The 23,290-nt window shown below is 46.8% G+C and overlaps 1 protein-coding gene across 1 annotated transcript in view; it reads left to right on the top strand.

The window, feature by feature from the left end:
- Positions 1-18,120, top strand: part of GCH1 (GTP cyclohydrolase 1) — a 33,325-nt gene extending 15,205 nt beyond the window's left edge. The window contains exons 2-6 of the mRNA XM_045016939.1: positions 3,595-3,704; positions 6,004-6,059; positions 13,113-13,144; positions 14,398-14,482; positions 15,217-18,120. Of these exons, the coding sequence (XP_044872874.1) occupies positions 3,595-3,704; positions 6,004-6,059; positions 13,113-13,144; positions 14,398-14,482; positions 15,217-15,343 (410 nt within the window). The 3' untranslated portion in view covers positions 15,344-18,120. The remainder of the gene's footprint in view (positions 1-3,594; positions 3,705-6,003; positions 6,060-13,112; positions 13,145-14,397; positions 14,483-15,216) is intronic.
- Positions 18,121-23,290: the final 5,170 nt, after the last annotated feature.

The following is a 23,290-nucleotide window of genomic DNA, read 5'->3' as shown; positions in this document are numbered from 1 at the left end:
AGCCTATTGTATTCGGGCTGTGCGTGGGACCTGACACCAGATACATTCAGCCTAAGAACTTACCGAATTCTCAACCATTCTAAGCCCCTTTGCTTGACTGTGCAACAGCTTTGTTTGTAAATCTGCCTCTAACATCACTGCCCACCTATTGTGAACAGCAGCTGCCAGGTTCTTCGCTAATAGCCATCGGGCAGGGTGTCTAATGCTTGGTGCAATCGCAGACCTGCTCTGGGATCCTTTTGCTGAGCCCTCTCTGTTACTCTTAGCAACACTCTTGGAAGGGAAGCGTGAGTTCTACTGAAGGCAACATTCCTCTAGTGACACACGTCACCTAGCGTGTTTAGGTTTTATATACCACATCCCGTGCTGTGATGGGCTCTGTACATTGTGCTGTTTGCTGAAAGTTGTGTCCTTCATAGAACCTCCAGACACATTACTATTACTATGTGTCTGGAGGTTCTATGAAGGACACATGATGCTCTAGAGACCTTGTTGCCATTACATCGTATCCTCCCCCTTCCCTCCTTGCTACCCATTAACCTGCTTTGACGCTGGATATTGTCCACTTGAAGCGTGCAGTACTCCAGCACCTTTCACGCTAGCTCTCCGATGCTTGGTACACCTCGAGCAAGGGCAGGAGTAAGAGTGCATGGCACTTTTCCTGTAAGCAAAAACACACCAGCTCTCCCATGAGGTGCTTAGTGTAAATTAGACAAGTGCAACAGACAGACAGGTGGGGGGTGGATTCATTCTGTGTTCTGCTTTGGCTCAGCAGGAGGCCGCACTGGGTGGAGGCTCTGTGCAAGGCTACTGGGAAGAAGCAAAGCGCGGAAGGCATGAAGGCTTTGGTAGGCGAAGACAATGTTGGGGATGGAGACATTTGAGGGCCATTGAAATGAATAGGAGTTATGCTGCTCAATCCCCTAGCTGGCTGGAGCACAGGACTCACCGAAGCATTTAGAGGGAGAAGGTCCTGCCAAAGGCTGGAGTGGAGCTGTGTAGCACCTTGAAGGGGTGGACAAAGAATACAAACTTGATGCAAAGAGAAGTGGGGAAAGTAAATGGGTGGATGGCCCCTCCTTCTCCTCCCCATCTCCATAGGCGTGGACAGCTTCCCTCATGCCTGGTGGACACTGTATTCTATCTTCTGTCCTATCACTCTGTTCCCTTAGACGAGCCAGGTATACGTGTTGTGGTATCTGCAGTGAGACCACACCAGTTCTGTTTCCCTCTAGAGAGAACACTGCTGGGATTAGGGTCACTGGGTGTTTGTTGAGTAGGCTGGTCTCGGGAATGTGCCAGATAGCAAACTTCTCCAGCTGACGCACAGAGTGGGCCTGCTGGTACTTCACAGAGCAGTGTCCTAAATTACGTTCCCTGGCAAATGCTGCTCAGACACTTCTCTCAGCACAGGATTGCACACCTGAGCAGTGTGTCACCCCAACCACTCCTGCTGCTGGGATCTGAGCACTTTCCCCTCCAGCTTTGCTGGCTCTCCATCACCTGCTCCTGCTGCTGTCACCTCTAAAGGGCAAACCCATATCCTTAAGAAGTGTGCCCCCGACACTCCCTACCACCCCTCCTCCCTCTCCGCTGCCAGAGTGACTATATGGGGGAAGGGGACATGGCTTAGAAAGATTGTAGAGAGCAGAAGTCCCACTGTAAAAATGCTGCTCGCCTTGTTCTGGTCTCTCGCCCCCCCCCCAGTTCATTTATACCCTGCCCGTGGATATGTGACTCTCTCAAGTTCCGGCTCGCTGCTTTCCAGGTCACTAGCCATTCTTGGTAATGAACACGGAGAAACAGCAGAATGTCGCAAAGGCTGGTTTCCAGGGTTACCTGTGTACCTCTGATAGCATGCAGGAAATTAAAACAATCTGTGATGGCGATATGTTATTGGCAACAGATGGCGGCTGTTGGGGATATGCGTGTCCGAGGGAGGCATAAAAGCAAATGCAGCAGGCACAATTGTTGAATTTGTACATTAACCACTGAGTCACTTGAAGACGAAAGCAAAGCTTTTAATGAAGTACAACAGTCACTGGACACCTTTTGTTCTTCTATTAGACCTACTCTTTTTATGGTATGGTCTAGGAGATACATGGGGCCCCACTAAATGCTTAGTGTTAACCTGCCTGGAGGCCTGCGCATGGTATGAGTGTTTAGCCGTTGGATGAGTTATGGCCATTAAACTGGCCATACGTCCCATGTAATTGTTGGCTTAGCCCTGTTATTGAGAAACCGGAGGTTGCCGCTGGAGTCTATGGCAAAGTTCTCCCTGGCACAAGCAGAACAAATTACTGCCCCTGGAGTTCACTTCACTGAGCTCTGCTTCTCTCCTGTTTGAAAGGCACCGTCTGTCTCTTACCTCGGGGCCCTTCCTTAGCATCCCTTTAACGTCTCCAAACAATCCGGCTTTTCCGAATACTCACAGAAACAGCAGTGGGCCTATGTAGCAGGGCCCGGTCCTGGGAACAACTTGGGGAGTTGGCAGAAGTAGACTGAGGCTCTGGGCACCACTCTCCAGTGCAAACAGCAAACACTCCAGGCATAGCATCCGAATGGTGCTCATTTGGCACTAGAAGAACCAAGTATTTGTCCTCCCGCTACCCGCTTGGATTTCCCCATTTACTTTATTTTTTAACACCTCTTATCTTTGGGGATGGGCTGTGCAGCTAAGTTGGGGTATCCTCTGCCCCATGCTATGAACCTTCTGGGAGGGCATAAGAAGCCAGATAGGCAAAACTGTCAGTTTCTTAGAACTATAACCCCAGTACTGCTCTTGCTGAGGCACAGAGGATCAGCTCTGGACATTCTAACCAGCCGCTGCCTTTTATAGAGGCCTAACTGTTGCAGGGCACGTTGATGAAACTTGTGAAGGAGGAAGTATCTTGTCAGACTGTGAAAACTGACCTAGAAGATGCCTTGGTGTGTTTAATTGCCTTTCTCCTCACCTTGCCCTTTTTGGTGCTACTTTTCAAGCATATGGAGACCCTTTGCCTCTCCTCTGAACCCTAAACCAGTTTGACCTCGCAAAGTGGTGCACGCAGGAACCTATACAACATGAGAGGATCCTTATAACTAAGCCTTTTTCAGCACTGATTGTAGTAGACCTATTGTACCCAAGCCTGCACTGCCATGGCTTCACTGCTATTGTTATTTGAGCTAGGTCAAAGCTAGCTTGGGTATGTCTACACATGCTGCAGTCACCCCTCTGATTGCTGTGTACACATACACTCTCCTTTACATTCTAGGTTTCTTTTTTCATTCCTACCAATCGGTGGACATGTTTTGTCCTCTGAACAAATTTGTTTATCCTTAATGACTCTCTTCTTAAAGACAAATTGTTTCTGGTGTGTCTGTGAAGTCTGACATTGCACTGTTGCAGTCATAGGACAAGCGACCCTGTACCAATCAAACTGGATCCTTAGTCTATGCTTAATGGATGCACTTCAGGGTCTACTTTCCATAGTCTTAAGAATTGCCAAGAGCTAAAGGTGTGCCTGGGGAAAGGGATCAGAAAAATCAGCATTCTCCATATTTTGCATGTTGGGTGTAATTTATACATAATCTCCTGCAAACATTTAATTTCAGATGTCCTGAATGATGCCATATTTGATGAAGATCATGATGAGATGGTAATTGTGAAGGACATAGACATGTTCTCATTGTGTGAACATCACCTGGTTCCGTTCGTTGGAAAGGTAACTACCTCACAAAACAGACACTGTAGTGTAAACTCTGATTTAAATCTCTCATTCGTGTGTGTTTCTGGTAACTTTGGTTTGTTTTTGTTTTTTTAAGCTGTAACTGTATGAGGCCACTTACTATCTAGAATCACAGCAATCTTCAAAATACAAATTCTGAAGACCACCTTCATGCAAGATTTATACGATTTAAGACCCTAGCATATAGCGGTCAACCTTTATCAGTCTAATAGTTTCTGACATTTTGTATCAATGCTCTTCATGAAGCAGCAGCAAGCCTTCAGGGCAGACATCTTGATATTAAACCAACGCACCTCAGACGTCAGCTTTGATCCGTAACAGATTACACTAACAATTTGAAAAGCCAGCTGGTGGATTGTCGTCACAGTAACCACTGCAGACTGTGCAAACCTTGGATTAGTGTGCTCTTTTCAATGAATAGTCGGGCCTAGATTTCCAAGAGTAACTAGTGATTTTAGATGCCCAAACTGTGACAGCCTAACGGGGCCTCAATTCCAGAGAGTGCTGAGCACCCACTCTTTGAAAATCAGGCCTCTTTTAAAATGTCTCAAGTTGGACACTGCAAAACTGAGGCTCTGTCTAAAGATCTTGGTCTCTGTGCTGCTGCATTTGACATCCATGCCAGCTCCAGAAGTACCAGAGAATGGAGCATCCGCACTACAGTGTCTCCCCATGAAGCACACTTGAGATGCAAGTGTTCCCATAGTCGGTAAAATTCTATCCATGCCATTTGTGTTCCCAAATACATTTCTTGTAAAATAAACTACCTACAGGGAAGCCCAGTTTTATATCTGCCTCCTAGAGGGCGTCATCTGATTCTTGTCTCCTCCCCCCACTCTGCTGTATTGCTAGTGTTTAATTCTGGAAAGTAAGAGGCTTTCTGTTTGCCTATATTTTTGCTACTGTGTAGGATTTATGTGCTGCTTTCTCATTATTCTGGGGCAATCTGTAAACTATTTTTCCATCTAGAAGTTTGGCCAGTGTGGGTTGGAGAAATCCCAAACACCGAACTGGTCCTTTTGCTATGTTCTTTCCCCTTGGGGTGTCTGGACCTTAATTGTCACAGCTGGTCAGCTAAATGACTTGGTGTGCTTCTAAGGATTGTTAGACTAGCCAGTCTCCTGTTGGGTATATCAAACATGCTGCAAATGCTCTTCAGCAAATGATGTATTTGTAGCTCTGTCTAAAAATTCACAGTTAAGCTGTTCTTGCCATGCAACAAAAGTCATTGCTTGTTTCCAAGTAACTTCTGCAAAACCATGTCTCTTACTTTGATCTGAAATGTTTCGTGTCTTTCAGGTGTCAGTTGGTTGATTACCCAACAGAAAAGTGATAGGAGTGAGCAAATTAGCCAGGTAATTAGGTGGTATTATAATGCCTATAGCCACAGGTACAGCAAAATAGGATTCTGAAAGACCAGATTTCCAGGCAAAATTATATGAAATAACCCTACACTGACCCTTTCCGACCGTGTTATCTTGGCAAACGCATCCTTTGGTACAGTGACACACCAATGACTCATCTGTAATCTGCTCTAACTATAAATCCACTTTAATACAATAGCTTCTTTCACAACTCTGAATACGGTTTTTCTCAGCACAAATCTGAAAAATTTGTCACTGCTTTTAGGACAGACTTTAATAATGAGAACTCTACTGTTTCAATATTATCAAACATGAATGCTCAGACAATAAATGCATATTTGAACAGGATGGAGGATGGCTTTAATTTCATTGGCCTTCTGCAGTATCGGTGTCCTAAGAGCTATCCCTTAATTCTTTTTTTCAAGTGCATTGCAGTTTGCACACGAAGCGCTTCTTCCCACATGAGCTTTCCAGCTAAAGCCAAAAGAGTCTTTCTTCAAAAGATTTTTTTTTAAGCCATTGAAAGAAGCTGCATTTATTTTAGCTTAACTTTTCTGTGCTGAGTAATGCTAAAACAATCTCTCTGTTGCACCTGACTTAAATTCTGCATGTTGCTCTGTAGCCATCCTGAGACTGGGTGTATAAGTTGTGATTTCTTCCAAAACACTTATCCACTTTAAAAAAAGATACTGAACTCACCAGGCACTCACTCTCTGCTTGCTGGTTAATCTTTCAGACTTGCATGGTGGCATGTCCTCCCGCCCCCCATGCTAAAGCTTCTGGGTTTGAAACGGAAGTGAGTCTAATAGTTTGACATGAGGCAAATGCATATTTCAGAAAGTATGCGTGAGTGTTAATGCTGTCTTGAAGAGTATTTTGATTCAGTGAATGGTTTGTTCCCCTTTCTCTAGGTACATATAGGTTATCTTCCTAACAAACAAGTTCTTGGTCTCAGCAAGCTTGCTAGGTAAGTACTAATTTAATGAAAGCAATGCTAATTTGTAAAAAGGATTCCAGGCTGTGTTAAGTGTGATGACCTGTAATCTGGTCCCCTTCTAAAGTACAGCAGACGGTAGCAGTATCTCATGTTCTGGATTTGGGTTTACAGCAATCCTTCTCGCTAAGACTACTGGAAAACAAAAGCTAAATTGCACCTCCTTATTACTTTAAACACCACCACCTTGGGAGTGTGCAGAATAGGGATAGATTCATAATTTTGCTGAAGACTACTCAAAAACATTGGCGTATAGGAGATATGAAGAACCTCAGAGTTACAAATGGCCCAGTGAACCACACACCTCATTTAGAACTGTTAAGTACACAATCAGGCAGCAGCAGAGACCAAAAACAAACAACCCCAAAAGGCAAGTACAGTACTGTGTTAAATGTAAACTACTAAGAAGGGGAAAAAAAGGGGGGGGGCAGCATTTTTCTTCTGCATAGTAAAGTTTCCAAGCTGTATTAAGTCTGTTCATTGGCTGTTTGTAAACTTTTGAAAGAACAACCATAATGTTGTGTTCAGAGTTTTACGAACACTTCAGAGTTACAAACAACCTCCATTCCGAACGTGTTCGTAACTCTTGAGGTCCTACTGTGCAAAAGTGATGGCAAGTGGTTATTTTAGGGAGCTCCAGTTTTTGGAAGGCAGGCAAATAGGTCCACTAAAGTTGATCATTTGTTTGCTTGGACACTGCATTATAAGGTCAAACTCCAGAACTTGTGAATGGTAAACAAATGTGATATTAACCAAACTCTTTCTGGATTATGTTCATGATTTGAATCTGTCATATCTACATCAGTTGACTCTTCAATTAAATCTGACATTTTTGTTTCACTATAACCTGCAGTGAACAAGCCTAGAGATGGATTTTATGGATGAATTTCAGATTAGGGATCAAAGTAATTATGATGCATTTCAGAAACCTATTTGTCACATAAAATGCTTTCCCCCAGCATGTGGCCTTATGTCAAGTGCTGTGTTGAATCAGTTGTAGCAAAAGTGGCATTTATGGAGTGATAATGCAGCAAATATGCCATTTAGTGGAGACAAGAATGGAAGGTTCTCTTCTGAAAAAAACCTCAGAAGTTGGCTGTTTGCAAAGACTATGTAGGAGTTCATTTATTCTCCCTCTGATACATGTGTAAATCCTCTGAAGTTCCCAATAACACTGAGAGTTAAACTTGTAAATCCGCAGGCATGCTGGGTTTTCTTAGCAGGGAGGGAGTGGGTCAAATATGCCACTAACGCACTTTAAATGCAGCTGGCCCCATTCTGCACTCTGTTTGCGTAAGAATGAATCTGATTCAGAGCTGGAGAGACCCTTATACCACGAACAAGCAATCTGTTAAAATAACCTCCGATTCCAGGGAGCTCATCAGTCCACACGTTCTATCTCACATGGGCTGGCAGCTAGAAAAGCTGAACTTTGCCCTGAGTAACAGGCTCAGGCAGACTGTTCAAAAGATCTGGAAGTTTGTGTTGTATTTCACAGGCACAAAACTGTGCGTGTCTGGATGCAGCAAACATTGTAGAAACGCAGGATGAGAATTTGTTGAGCTATTTTCAGCATCTCCACTCTGTATCTTTCTATTTACCTGGACAAAAGCTTGTGGCATATAATTTTTTTCCCCCTTCGTTGCCACTTAGTATTAGAAACCTTTCCGAGGAGTGGCATTTCATGATTCAGCTCTTCTGACTATCAGCACTCTTGTGGCAGGAACTTCAAGAATAACTTGAGTAGGATTTCTGAAGGTGACTCTCCTTACTGAAAGTATTCGCTAACATTTTACTGACCTTATTTACCGAGGGGGTTTTAATTCTTGACATTTTCAAACTCTTCTCAGGATCACAAATGAAATATAAATCAATTGGATTGAGTTTACGTTTGTCAGCAATTGTCTCTGAATTGCAGTGGTACAAAGAGGAACGCTCAGTTTAAGAATCACTTGTCTTGAATGATTCTTACTAGAGATGGGACTATAGTGTTAAAAGTGTATAATTTTCTTCCCATCTCTCTTAGCAATTGGTATAGAAGCACACCGTGGGGTTTGTAATATTGATCCATTGTATGATTGCAGGCTCCGATCCTGTCCTTAGGAAGTCAGTGTGAAATCCCCATCATTTTCAATGGCTCTTAAACTGCAAAATATTATTCAGTCCAAATTTGTTTTCAAAAACTGAAGTAAAAAACAGAGTGGATGACCAAAAACTCTATCCCTTCCTTGCCCTATTTAATGCAAGCTAGGGCTCAAATGAAGATTTGTGAGGCTGCTGGTGCCCTGGGTAAAATCTATCCTAATAGGATTAGTCTAATGAGTTTGTTTACAGAACACAGGTCATCCTTGCCTAATCAAACACCTTTCTCTGGATTTTAAAAACATGGCTTGCAAATCTACTGCAAATAATCCTATTACAAATATAAATGTACTTTCAGATCCTCTTCTAGTCCAAAGTTAAGAATATTTGTTTATCAATATTTCCTCTCAGTGTTGGTGCTACTTACTGTAAAGTGACTGGTAACACACCCCTTGCTCTTCAGTAAAAAGACTTTTTATGAAAACCCTTCCTCTGAAAATGATATTCTCTTGCTTTTTCACAAGTGTCTAATTAATGGCCCAGGCAGGGCAAGGTGGGTCTGGTTTCCGTTGAGGCTGACAAGACCAATATAAAAGCCTTGTACAGAAGCTTCTTGACATAGCCAATGGGCTGTCTTATTCGATTACGGTACTATACTGAGGCATCACCCCACTGCCTGCATGATGACACTGCACGAGAAGTGGGTTAAATCTGCAGACCAATTTAAAAGTAGCATTAAGATCCTTTTATTTATTTTCTTAATTAAAAAGTGGGGGGTGATCAACATGGCCCTGGGAGCATATCCCTTGGGTTAAAGGTACCAAAACCAATCCCAATATCAAACACCTGTTTCCTTGAAGTTCTAATGGGCCCAGTCGATAGTCTTGAAGGTACAGTGTGGTGTAGCTTCCAGGACTAGCCTTGGGGCGCCTTCATTTGATGCCTGACTCCATTGCAAAATCCCCAAATAAAGCTGTTATAAAGGATGCTACAGAACTAATGGGTCACAGAACAGGCCCTTCATGAGCAATGGGAAGCCATGGGGAGCTGGGAGAGATGAGTTTGTTACACCAGGAAGGATGATACATCTGCTGCTGTACCCTGCTGGAGGCTGGGAGAGTGACCAGCTGCTGTAAACAACCCTGCCATTTAAGAAATGCAGGCCAGATGCTAAGCTGCCATGAGGATGTTCTCTCCCAGCAGACACTGAGGCAAATCATTAGCATGGCTTTTTACATGCTTAAATGTTCATCGTGTGACTATTGTTACCTTCTCACCTAGGAGCTGCAATTGTAACCTTTGGGTGGGCTAGAGTTCACTTCATTTCTTGTCTCCAGTGCCTTAAAAAAAAACAACACCCGTGTGATGGGTTGGATCACAGAAACCCCCTGTGCGCTGCTACCTGATGTGCCAAGACTACCTCCGCTCCTGTTTTCCCTGCCAGCTCAGGACTTCATGCTGAGCCAGATACTCCCATCTGCTCCAACACAGACCCAGGGTCTGAATTACCTGCCCCAAAGCTGCAGGTTTACCTGAAAACAGCTCACAGAAGTGTGCTTGACTTTAGCATTCAGATGCCTAACTCCCCATGGGGTCTAAACCCAAATAAATCCATATTACCCTATATAAAGCTTATGCAGGGTAAATTCAAATTGTTCACCCTCTAGAATGCTGATAAAGAGAGATGCATGGCTGTTTGCTCCCCCAGGTATTAATACATACTCTGGGTCAATTAATAAGTGATTTTATTAAATACAGAAATTAGGATTTAAGTAGTTCCAAGTAGTAACAGACACAACAAAGTAAGTTACCAAGCAAAATAAAATAAAATGTGCAAATCTGTGTCTAATCAAACTAAATACAGATAAGATCCTCACCAGTTCCAAAATAGTCTGTAAAAGGGAGCAATCTCCTTTTAGCCTGGATCCAGCAATCACTCACACCCCCTGTAGTTACTGTTCTTTGTTCCAGTTTTCTTCAAGTATCCCGGGGAGGGTGGAGAGGCTCCTTCTTTAGCCAGCTGAAGACACAATGGAGGGGTCTCCCACAGGTTTAAATAGACTCTCTAGTGGGTGGAGACCCCCCCGCCCCACTCCTATGCAAAGTCCAGCTCCAAGATGGAGTTCTGGAGTCACCGGGGCAAGTCACATGTCCATGCATGACTCACAGTCTTTGCAGGCAGAAGCCATTGTCCACATGGTATCTTGTATGTCTCCAGGAAGACTTCTTATGTGGATTGGAGCATTCCAAGATGCAGTGTTCCCCAAGTGCTTCCTGATCGGGTACTTAACCTTGCAAATTCCTTCCTAAAGAAGCTGACCAAATGCCTCACAAAGCTTACTTAGAAATCAAGCAGGTATACAAGCAATATTCTTAACCTCAAGTACAAAATGATATGTGTGTACAAATAGGATGAATAGATATCGTAGACCATAACCTTTACAGAGATAGGTTACATGGCACAGGCAGCACAAAACATACTCCAGTTATGACCTATTCCTATAAAGCCTTATGGGAGGTACTGTCACACCCAGCTCCCACAGAAAGTAGCTGGAGACCCAGAGTTCAATCTCTAAGGATTTTCAGCAAGGATTGCACAGGGTCAATCTCCCCACATTCAAGTCCCCAGAGGAACTAAAGAAATGAATTTAATTAAATAACTTTATAAAATCTTATGATAAAGAAACAAATCTAATTTTTACAGCATGACATGGCTATTTTATAATCCACAGACATTATCTTCACAGCGATACATAAATAAAGAAAAATTAACATCTGAACAGTTCAGGCCCCACAGAAATACAGTGAGAAGAAACAGAGTTCCCAAAAGCTTAGATTTTGTTCACTTAAATCTGTGAGAGTCTTTGATCACCAAATCTACACAGTCTGCTGAGTCTAAAACAACATCTTCCCTCCACTTGCTTGTAGGAATCTTGCACTGGTCCTGTCTGTATGGATTCTAGCTGAAGGATATTTTGTGCCCTAGGCGAAATTTCCACCTTGTGCCCCTCACCCCCCCATCCAGCACCCACCTTCCTATGGCCAAGTTCCCCCCAGGGGCCCAGATGTTCACAAAGTGCAGGGGACATGGCGGGGGGACTCTTCCAGGGGGTGAAGGTGGCAGAGAGGGGGGTGCACGGGATTGTTGCAGGGGGTGGAGGTGGCCAAGAGGTGGAGGGGGCGAGGGTGTAGTGGCAGGGGAGAGATTGCAGAGAGGCAAAAGGGCTCATTGCAGGGGGTGCAGTGGCAGGGAGAGAGTGGCACAAGCGAGAGGTGAGCAGGAGGGGGCTGTTGCAAGGGGCGGGCAGGCGGGGGGGTGTCTGTGCCCAGAGTTGTTGCAGGGGGGTGAAGGTGGCAGGGAGGGGTTTGCACAAGGGAGGAGTGGGCAGGAGGGAGATGGCAGGCGGCTGTGGGGGTTGATGCAGGGGTGAAAGTGACCGTGGCTGGCTCAGGGGGTTGCCAGGTGGAGGTTGCCCAGAGGCACAAGTGGCAGGACAGGGTGGGTTGTTGGGGCGGGAGGTGCACAGGAGAGAAGGTAGCTGGTTGGTGGGTGTTGGAGGGGGTGGCGCTGGCTGGGGGAGGTGCCCGGGTTGCTCCCACATACACCATTCCCCAGGCCAGGGACTGGACCTGCCCAGCCCCCGGCGCTCCGCAGGCCCGTGCGGCTCGCCGTGGCCCGGCTAGGTACCTTGCAGGCGGAGCAGACACCCAGCTTCTCCGCCCGAAGAGCAGAGTGCAGCCGCGCCTTCTTCCCCGCGCCGCGGGCCGAGCCGGGCTCCCCACCGCCCCTGGGGCTCTCAGCAGCAGCACAGGCAGCCAGCCCCCTCCCCCCCCCATGCCCGAGCCTGCCACCGCCGAGAGCCCTGGGGGCGGCAGGGAGCCCAGCTCGGCCTGCGGCGCGGGGAAGAAGGTGCAGCTGCAGCTGCTCGGCCCCGGGGAGAGGGACTGGCTGCACCGCGGGCAGCCCCTCGGGAGGCAGGGAGCAGCAGCAGCCGCCTTGTGCTCTGCTGTTTAAAAAAACCACCCAGTTAAGTGTATAGATATAAAGAAAACCCTGTTACAAGAAAATACAAAACTGAGCATAGAAAAATAGAAGTGACTCTTTCCCCATGACTCCATTTAAAGAGAAGTTGGTGACTCAGACTAGTTGAGACAATTTAACTAGAACAGTTTGGCTAAAATCAAAACAACATTCACAGTATACAATTAAAATAGAAGTTATTTTCCCCTCCCAGTTGCCCCTGGCTATAACGAGCAGTGCCCAGGCTTCCCTGTTTGAGGGTTAACAATATCACTAACCTGCTGCAAAATATTTCAGCGTTCAGGACAACAGCCTGTGTCCTGCCCCTGGTCTTGGCTTCTCCCAACTCACACAGGGCACATGGCCTTTTGCAAAGCAGCTACGCTCACTGCTTGTCTTCAGGGAGGCTGACCCCAGCAACAGAGAACCTAAAGGAGCATCCCCAAAACTGCCACACCCAAGTCCAGAAGCTTCTGGATGTGAAGTGCTTCATCCGCCTAGCAACAATGACCCAGACACAACTCATTCCTACCTCCCCCCAATGGGATATCTCCCTATTAGGCACATGGCTTACACCAGGGGTAGGCAACCTATGGCACGAGTGCCAAAGGCAGCACGTGAGCTGATTTTCAGTGGCGCTCACACTGCCCGGGTCCTGGCCAATGGTCTGAGGGGCTCTGAATTTTAATTTAATTTTAAATGAAGCTTCTTAAACATTTTTAAAAACCTTATTTACTTTACATACAACAATAGTTTGGTTCTATATTATAGACTTCTAGAAAGAGACCTTCTAAAAACGTTAAAATGTATTAGTGGCACGCAAAACCTCAAATTAGAGTGAATAAATGAAGACTCGGCACAGCACTTCTGAAAGGTTGCCAACCCCTGGCTTACACAATAACCAAGATTTTGTTTCTTTCTAGGATTGTGGAGATATACAGTAGAAGACTACAGGGTAAATAGACTCTTTTATTCTTACGCTACCACATATGCCATCACCTTGGGGAAGCAGGCCATGGTACGTCCCATTGGCAGACCACTACAACAGGGCTGTATCTGGGCAGATTTTCAATGGGAGTCATGATCCAGGCATTTCTCATCGTGTCCTGTGTTTTCTAATTTGCCCATTGCCGTTATCCTGAAAAGCAGAGTCTCCCCATGAAAACTGATTCTGGCTTTGAGAGCGACTCAAGGGAAAGGTGCTAGTTAAGGTATTGCTGCTGGGACCAAGTGAGGTCGCTGGCGGTTTGGGGGCGAGGAAGCTGTCCTGCTGTCCAGAGGGACGGCTCCAGGAGGTGGCATTCTAGAGGAGTTGTGTACTGAAGATACTGTATGTTGAATCCTAAAAGAAATACCCGAGCCAGGATGAAGCATGGGCAGAGGACAATAGTCATCCTCAGAGATAAGCCACATTCCCAGGCATTTCTAAGAACCACACAGCTGCTAAAGAAACTGAGGCTACCCACAAGGGGTGTATTTTCAGCCTTCGTAATTCCCATTAGATGTTTCTATCTTTCCTGTTCCCCTTCTTGTTTCATGATGGTCTTTTTATTCTAATTGTCCCACTGTGTTTTGGTCCTAAAACCACTACAGGAGGAGGAGGAGAGTTGCTCTCGGCTCTGGCTGCAGGTCAGGTTGGGTTCAGCCTGAGCTCTCCTTTTTCTGTAACTAGACTCGAGCTATTCTTGGTGGCAAAGTTCTCAAGATGGTTTTGTAGGCAGCAGGGACCAGCATGGCAGCAGCAGACCTGGGGTGAACATAGGACACAAGAACTCTAGACGGCAGGAGATTGTGGCACTTCGCTATTCTGCAAAGTTTTAACTTGCACACTTAAAAAATTCCTTAACACACAAAAGGAAAACCAAAAATATCTTGCCCTATGTCAAAGAAATGAACATGCGAAAACCACTGTGAAAGAAAACCAAACGTAATGAGTGTGCAGATTTTGCATAAGTCATGACGCTACATACAGTCTCCTGCATGCACATATGAAAGTAAAAAATAAGGCTTCCAGTTACCCAGCCATGTGAGGGAAGCCTGCACTATCATCCCCCAAGCTACATATCCAGGAAGTACAGAGTTTGAGGGCAGTTCCTCTTAGAAACAGTAATATGCTATTGAATAGTGTCACTTTCCCTCTCCATGAGATACAAACACAATAGCCGTGTGGGGCTGTATCTGCCTCTGAACTCCCTGTTGTCTCTACAGTTCAGGAGCGCCTTACAAAACAAATTGCAGTAGCCATCACAGAAGCCTTGCAGCCTACTGGAGTTGGAGTGGTTATTGAAGCGACGTAAGTGACCATACACTGCTGTTCTCTGTAGTAACATACTGGTGCTATTGCCTGGCAAGGAGGACACACGGCAACCTGCCAAAATGTATTCCTCATGCATTGCCTCTCTCACTGCTGCAGCTAGCATATCATGCCCCGCACGTAAAAATGGCACATACAGCGGAGCCACATAACAATTTGGCCAATGTGCTATAACGAGGGAGTGCCTCCACCAGCATTGTACAGTGGCCAGTCAGCAGGCCGTGTTAGTGGATTGGAGCTTTTGCACTGTGGGCGGGGGGGTGTGTGTCTTGTTACCTTACCTCATGGTGGCAGCTGATCGCTTAGCCAGCAATTCAAAATAGATCCTTAAACATGGATCCATTGTGATGACCAATTTTCTGTCGTCGTTACATGGTTAAGATTTCCAGTAGCAGACCTTGGTTCCAATCTAGAAACAAATATTTTGGTGTGATCAGCGTAGCATGAATACACAGCACTTTAGGTGCGATTTTCAAAGGCTCCTAAGAATTAGGAACTGAAGTGCCACTGACAGGGAGCAGGCGCTGGAAAGCTGGCGCCTTTGAAAATTCCAGCCCTGGGCCTTTTCCCAGACTCCGCCGTAAGTGGATTATCTGAAATGCTTGCAGTTTAAACCTAGCACTGGAAAATGATTGTCCCCTGCTTCTCACAGCAGTACTCGCCACTTTACAAAGCCTCCCTGATTTACACTCCTCCCCTTTTCTTTCTTCTAGACACATGTGCATGGTAATGCGCGGGGTGCAGAAGATGAACAGTAAAACGGTCACTAGCACAATGTTGGGTGTATTCCGGGAGGATGCAAAGACTCGGGAAGAGTTCTTAACCCTCATCCGAAGCTGAAGCGGTGCCACTCGCCGAATGCTCTCTGCAGATCGCACTGTCCGTGCCGCTATCTGTTAACTCTTTGTGCAGCTCGTTTTTAACTAAGTCGTGCGTTCTAATATGTGCAGTGAAATAATTTTGACGGTAAGTCAAAAATGTAACCGTGAGGTAGGCCCTATGGATTTCTATGCTGTCTCTTGTGTCACAGGATAACCCAGCTACCGATAGTTTTTAATTATACTTACTCCATCTACACTAAATTTTATTGCCAGTAGAACTTTATTTGGCAGGTTATGTACAACACAGCATAGGAAATATTGAAAGGCTACAGATCTTTGCAAGGTAATCTACGTGCCACATATACTGCCTCATATTCCTAACAGGAAGCTCTTGAATGATCTCCACTGACATGTCAGGATTCGTACTGTACCATTAATTGCAAGTCTTCTGATATGTCGGTTTCAGTCTTTGAATATGCATGTCGTACCTTTTCATGTGACAGTCTGGTGACACTTATATTTTGTTAGCATTCACCTTCTCTCCTTTGTGGCTTTAGTCTGTTACAAAGGCATATTGTTATCGTGCTAGTCTCAACGGGCAGGGAATTAATTTCAACAATTCGGGGAGGCAATCTTATCTCAGTCTGCAGGGGTTTATGCACCTTCCTCTCTGTGCCTCAAAATGAGAATATTATGCCACTGTAACTGTAGCAGTCATTTTATATAAATTACTGTTTTGGGTTTTCAAAGAGCTAACGAATGCAAACAGAATTTTAACCATTTTATATCATTTTGAGGTTGTTTCCTGGATTTTCCAGGTGTTAACTGGGCTAGATGAGTAAATTACACACACACACACACACACACACACACAATTTGAGTAAAGATTTCCTTTAGGAAAACTACACATGGGGAAAATTAATCCAGAATAAAATAGGTTGTGAATTTAAAAGTGAATTAAATATTCCTGATTAACTCTACATATGGACACTCTAATAAGAGTGTCCACACATGGAGTTAATCAGGACTAGACAAGCTCTTCCAATGTTTTAAACTTGTAATCTTATCCAACTCAGTGGATCAAAGCCTGTGAACTGAAGTGACTCCTGAACTCTGCACACCAGACACATCTTTTCTGATGGAACATAATTCCATGTCAGTGTAGCCCTGTAAATACACTGGTATGAACTGTTCAGTTGTTCCTTTTTCATGAGGGCAACTGAGCAAAGTACTTCCCAGGAGACCAAAGTGAGTTAAACATATTTTCTGAAACCTCGGCATGTGAAGCAGGCAGTAAAGAGGAATTGATTTAATGTATTAAATTATTAGGAAAATGTAATGAGTGTTTTGTAACTCTTAATTGGGACAATATGGTGCAAATCAAAATCACCCATTTGCTTCTAAAACCAAAGGCAATACATACACAATCCTGTGCAGGCTTTCGAAGAGCCAGAGTCCAAATTCATATAGCACGCAGTGTCTCTGGGTGTGAATGTAAAATCTACTACAGGCTAAACTAAAAGGTGAGCTTTGAGCTTGAGTCAGCAAATTATTGCTCGTTTATGCACAGGTCATTAATGCCCCTTTTCATCCCGTGACGAAAGGAAACAAAGTATTTTATCATCAGGCCCGTAGCTCTGCAACAGGGTGAATGTGATAATCATACGCTGCCCTTCCCTAACTGTCACACTTCAATTGCCATCTGCCAGCAATCTCCAGAAATACCTGGATAAAGTTAATGTCTTGACTCACTCATGCTAAGACATTGAAAGCATTAATAAGAAAACTGTACAATATTCTGAAAACACTAACCTCACTACTCCAGTGCTGAGCACTCTAGAAAGCCTTTCTATTACAGCAGGCCGACTATTCTGAATCAATCAGTATTGCACAGAATAAATCCAGAGTTGCTCATTGGATCCCACCCACCCCCAGTGATATTGCCTCAGATCTACAGCAGTGGTTCTGGAAGCAGCATTGGGTCCTTGACTTCAATATATTTTTTAAATATGCTAATTAAAAAGCCTTAAATCACTCTAGTCTGGAATGCAGAGTAAGATTTGTTCTCTCTCCTAGTGCAGCAGCTCTAGAAATAACTTGAGGACCAAAGAGTTTTAGACACAGCTACATTTTCCCGTGATCACGTGCTTGCTTTGAAACTGTCAAGTCTCTAAAGCACAGTCTGAGGCCAGGTCTACGCTACAAAGTTGTCAATACGGCCATGTTGGTCAGAGGAGTGAGAAAGAAAAAAAAAACGCACCCCCTCGCCGATGCAGCTATGCTGGCAAAACCCCCAGTGTAGACACAGCTATACGGACAAATGTCGGATGGCCTTCAAATTATTGGGGTGCCACAGCAGAGTGGTTCTGTCAGCGGAGCTGATGTCCTTCAGGGAGGGGTATTCCTAAACAGCCAGGAAAACGCTCTGTCCGTATATACTGTGTCTACACTAAGGGGCTAGGCGAGTATAGCTGTAGTGGGAGAGTCTGCGCAGGGCAGACTAGCCCTTCCTCTTCTAGAGGTAACAGAAGGGGTTGTGTTTTTAACCACTTATCTCTCTTCAGGATAAAGTCCACGTTACACCACCACCACGCTTCATTATCTACGTCATCATGATCTGTAGTCCTTGAAACATACCTCTATGTACATGTGGCCTTGGATTTTGTTCAGATTTTTGTAGGCTGTGGTGCATTTTGGAACACTTTGACTCCAATGAGCTTTAACTACATCCAGTGGATATATGTACACTACACAGTCTGCTGTTGTACCCCATAAAAGTCTATTGAGTTTAAAACATTTCAGTATTATCCTTTGGAATGTATTTAGCGTGACTTGCAACTGTGTGAGATTACACCATCCAGCCTGTACGCAAAGCAACCGCATACATAGAAACAAGGGACAGAGGGGTAGGGTGTGCTCCAGCTTTAGCAAAACTTCTTAGGAGGGGGAGAGGAGCTACGGCTGCAGCTGCTGTTTCCATCTGGCTTAGGCCTTGCTTTCTCTCCCACCACCTCCTCCATCGGGGCTGCCCCTGCAATCTGTTCAGGCTTAGTACCTGCCTCGCTGTGCCGCTAGAGACCACAGCTCTGGCCTCCTACCCCCTCACAGGCCACGCTTCCTTTAGAGTCAGACTGCCCCGTGTCTCTGAGGCAATGCCTGAAAGCCACAACATGGTCTCTCCCCTGCTGAGTGTTCCGCCTTTTCCCTTCCTCGCAATCCAGAAGTCTGAGCCTCGCTTCGTCTTAACTTTCATCCCTGTAATTCAAACAGCCTGACAAAACCAAAACAGCGCCTGCCCCCCCAGCTAGCCGTGGGAACTACTTTTGCTGAGACGGCAGCAGGGCCACCCTTCGGCATACGCAGCTGTGTAGGGCACCATGCAATTTGGGGCACTGAATTTAATGGTGCCCTAGGCAGCTGCATACCCAGCAGCACCAGCCCCGGCAACCAGCCCTATCCCTTGGCCGGCCCCCCCTGCAAGGGACAGGGCCATCCCTAGGGGGTGTGTGGGGCCACGGACACCTCCCTCCACCCTGCCTCTGACCCTTCCCCCCTGCTCCTCCGGGGCCACCTCCATTGCACCTCTTCCCCCAGTGACCCCGCACTCACCAGCAGGGGCGGGAAGTGGAGCAACCCGGCCCCAGCCTGCTCTACTCTGCCAGCGCCCAGCCGCGGCGCTCCGCTTCCTGCCGCCGGTGAGTGCGGGGAAAGGATCGCCCCCGACTCTCACCAGCGGCGGGAAGCGGAGAGACATGGTCCCAGCCTGCTCTGCTTCCCGGCCCAGGCCCCAGCCATGTCACCCTGCCCCCCTGCTAATCCCCTGGGCCAATCGGGGCCCGTGGGACCCCCAAAAGTGGCCCCCCCACAGCTCCTGCCTCCCAGACCTTGGGGGGGGGCCTGTTGCCCCCCGCAGGGGGGCTGCATAGGGCACCTAAATGGCTAGGGATGGCCCTGGGAGGCAGAGGATACAGAGCTAAAAAGCAGCCCCATCCCTCGTTTAGTGTGTCAGTAACTGACCAAAGGCTCTATGTGCTTAATGTAGCAGAAGCACCAAATGACCTTGGATTTTCTGCTTCCCCTTTCCAGCTGGGTTGGGGGACAGCCCACAGCCAGACTGAAATTTTGCCCTTCAGGCCACCCGTTAAGTCCCAGCACAGTCTGTTGTAGTGTAACGTGCTCACACCGAGCGAGGGCAGGTGGCGGGTGGACACGCTGCCCTGGACCACCCCTGCTGCCCCTGCTCTCCTGGCATCGATTCTAGCACAAGAGCAGCGGTGGCCTCAAGAGAACTGCAGCAAAGTAGGCCAGAGGCTGGTACTGCCGCCACATCAGGTTTCCTTCTCCCAGCAGAGAACCGGTTCCACTGGAAGGCCAGGGCTGGGGCAGCCAGAGCGTAGGGCCCTGAGTGCGCATAGCAACAGGGAGGCTATCGTGGTGTATTAGACCCAGACCTCCCCAGGATCGGAGGTGGACACTGGTACATCCCCAGAGTACAGGACATCCCTGCTCCCACCTGCATGGGCCTGCCCCCGTCGGTCGGCCCCAGCCTGCGTCACTCCACATCGCGTCGCCTCCCCCGTTGCATCCTCCTGCATCAAAGCCACGTCTGGTGCTAAGTCCCTACTGGACAGGGCCAGTGCTCCACAGAACCAGTCCAGTCCAGCTTAAGCTGGACAAAGGGCCGCCCTACCACGGTCAGTGAGCATCAGACTGGGTATGACGGGAAGGAAACCAGACGGGGGCGGTTACAAGAGAGCAGTCCAGCTCTCTGGGCCTGGTTCTCCTTTACTTACACCGAGCTCCCTTTGCAGTGGTTCACATTTACACTTGCTCTAAGGCTGCTGGCTACGGCCAGAGTGGTGCACAGGAGCCTTATATTAATTAAGAATCTGTCCGTCTCTTTAGCGTCCAAACGAGCTCTAGAAGAGGAGATGTGCTGGGGGAGGGCAAGAGATGGGGGGTGGGACCTGTGGGGAGGGATAAAGGGTGAGAAAATGAAAGGCAAATAGTAAAAGCATGAAGGGAAGAAGGAAATGAAACAGGAAGGCCAAATACCCACCCAGTAGTTAATAAACCTTTACTTCACCTCGGTGCCTACGTTGTTATTGCATTGCCTGGTCATACAGCAGCTAGCGCAGGGGAAGGAGCTGGCAGGGAGATAAAACTTCAGTCTGAGTGCACCTAGGGGGAACATCGCCGTGCCTCTCATTTGTTGATTTGATCCCTGCTGTGGAGCTTGGAGGGAAGCAGGGGAGCGGGGGAATGTATTGACCAATCCAACCCGCTGTTCTTTTTAAACGGTCTGGTCCATCTGGAAATGATTGTAATGCCAACCTTCAAAAGCTTTTTCCGAGCATTGCTCTTGGTCACAATGAAGCTCTGTTTAATACACAACTATATTAAATACACTTGTGGAGTCAGAGGAGCTTTGTTGTCAAACCATTTTTTAAAAGGCAAATGGGTTTTAATGTCAAAACAGAAAATTCCATGGGAAATGTCCGTTTTCAACAACTTGACTGGGAGTCATGTAAGAACCTGCTGTGCTTTCATTGAAAACCTGCATTCATTCCCGGGGGGGGGGGGAAGTGGGGCAATTTGCCCCAGGCCCCCACAAGAGTTTTTTGGGGGCCCCAGAGTGGGGTCCTTCACTTGCTTCGGGGGCCCCGGAAAACTCTCGCGGAGCCCGGGCTCCCGGAGCTTCTTCCACTCCAGGTCTTCGGTGGAAGGGGGGTCCTTCCACTCCGGGACCCACCACCAAAGAGCCCCGAAGACCCGCAGCGGGGGGGGTCCTTCTGCCCCGGGACCCGCCGCCAAAGCTCCCAAGCCCCCTGAATCCCCTGGGCAGCCCTGATTGAAAAACCAAGGGTTTCTGCTCTCATGGGTGGAGTCCAGCTTGAAATGCTGCATCCTGCAGGCTCAAAAGCCAGAAGGCAAATAAAAAAGAGCCTAGAACTTTTTTTAAATCTCAGGATTTTTAAGCCAATTTCGTGATGGGTGGGGGGGTTGACTCCTGTTTTGAATGGTTAGGGTTGGCAATACTGTGATATTTCCTCCCTCTTTTCAATTTCTTAAGCTTTTTCCACATGTTTTTTTGGCGGACTGTTCCTGCCGACTCTCATCCGCAATGTGCTTCTTTCTAAGCTGGTCAGCGCCACCTGTCCCAAGAGCCCAACACTGACTTCAGTATCCTGCTTATTGGCTCTCGTATCACTTTTGCTGACATGTATTCTTTCTAGCTGCTGTTTTCATTAATGACACCCATGCCAACTGCTGCCCGTTCATGTTCTCCCCCCACTTTTTTTTTTTTGGAGTTTTCAGTTGCAATTTCTGCAGTTGTTTACTGCTTTAGTGAGTGTTTGAAAGCACCAGGATTAATTGTACCACAAACACTCTGCTCCCTAGCACAGGATTTTAGTTCTTATACTCACACTGTACTTTCAGGCAATGTAAGGGTCTTAACCAAGAGCAGAGCCCCTCCGTGCTAGGTCTTGCACACATAGTATGAGCCAGTCCTTTGCCCTGAAGTGCTTAGTGTCTAAAAAAACATGACTGAAATGGTCTCGAAACTTCCATGTGCTAGTGCAGTTTGTGCACAGGAACATACCTTTGAAAAGATGTGAGTGCACAGACCTGACGGTGTAAAAAAGTGTGAATATGAGTGTGCAGGCCCCTTCTTTTGGTGTAGCTCATCGCATGGTGTGGGAGATTGTTGGAGGTGCGGAATGCACTGAGCAGTGTACCCACAGACAAATCCCACACCGCTGAAATTAACCATGGCTGGCCCAGAATTAAATGTACCATTTTCTTTATGTTTGCAAAGCAACCGTAGTTCTTTGTGTTCCCTGCTCCCAACCAAACACTTTACCGGTACTTGGTCTCTCTCAGCTTTCCATAGCGTATACAGCCCAGGGAGAACAAGCAAGCATGTGCACACACAGCAGATTAAATACTGCATTCCAACGTACATGACAGTTGCACCCTTAACCCCATCCTGCGCCGACAGAAATCAATGGGACTGTTGTCATCTACTTCCAGTTTGGGGCCTTGCATACCAAGGTGATTGGGGCTTTAGAAATACCTAAATTAGATGGAAACCCTGATAAATAAGCAGATGTCAACTTAAAATCTTATTAAAACTTGAGTGAAAAATATCTTGACCGTATCTTTCAAAGGATATTTGTGCTAGGAAGTGTTTGCATGAACTCAGTTTGCTTTCTGTGACAAAGTTCCTCCTCTACCTTGGTGGGTCCTGCGCTTATTAGCGGATTTGCTTGCCTCAGAGATCTTCCCCTCTGGTGGAACCCACATTCAGGTCAACTCCTCCTGTGTCTGATCAGGAGTTGGGAGGTTTGGGGGGAACCCAGGCCTGCCCTCTACTCCAGGTTCCAGCCCAGGGCCCTGTGGATTGCAGCTGTCTATAGTGCCTCCTGGAACAGCTGCACGACAGCTACAACTCCCTGGGCTACTTCCCCCTGGCCTCCTCCCGACACCTTCTTTATCCTCACCACAGGACCTTCCTCCTGGTGTCTGATAACGCTTGTACTCCTCAGTCCTCCAGCAGCACATCCTCATCCTCATCCTCATCCTCTCCCCCCTCTCCCTCTCCGCTCCTTGCACCTCTTGCTCCCAGCTCCTCACACGCACACCACAAACTGGAGTGAGCTCCTTTTAAAACCCAGGTGCCCTGATTAGCCTGCCTTGATTGGCTGCAGGGGATCTAATCAGCCTGTCTGCCTTAATTGGTTCTAGCAGGTTCCTGATTACTCTAGTGCAGCCCCTGCTCTGGTCACTCAGGGAACAGAAAACTACTCACCCAGTGACCAGTATATTTGCCCTCTACCAGACTCCTGTCCCCCACTGGGCTGGGTCTGTCACATTTCTGTACCTCTAAACTTGGTCACTTCCTGCAGAATCTTGCCTAGGAGTCTGGCATTTCTTAAATGGGGCAGGTGGCTCTTTCACAATG

This window comes from Mauremys mutica, chromosome 4, assembly GCF_020497125.1.
Source record: "Mauremys mutica isolate MM-2020 ecotype Southern chromosome 4, ASM2049712v1, whole genome shotgun sequence".
NCBI lineage: Eukaryota > Metazoa > Chordata > Testudines > Geoemydidae > Mauremys > Mauremys mutica.
The sequence above is the reverse complement of the archived record's forward strand: the minus strand, read 5'-3'. Positions and strand labels throughout refer to the sequence as shown.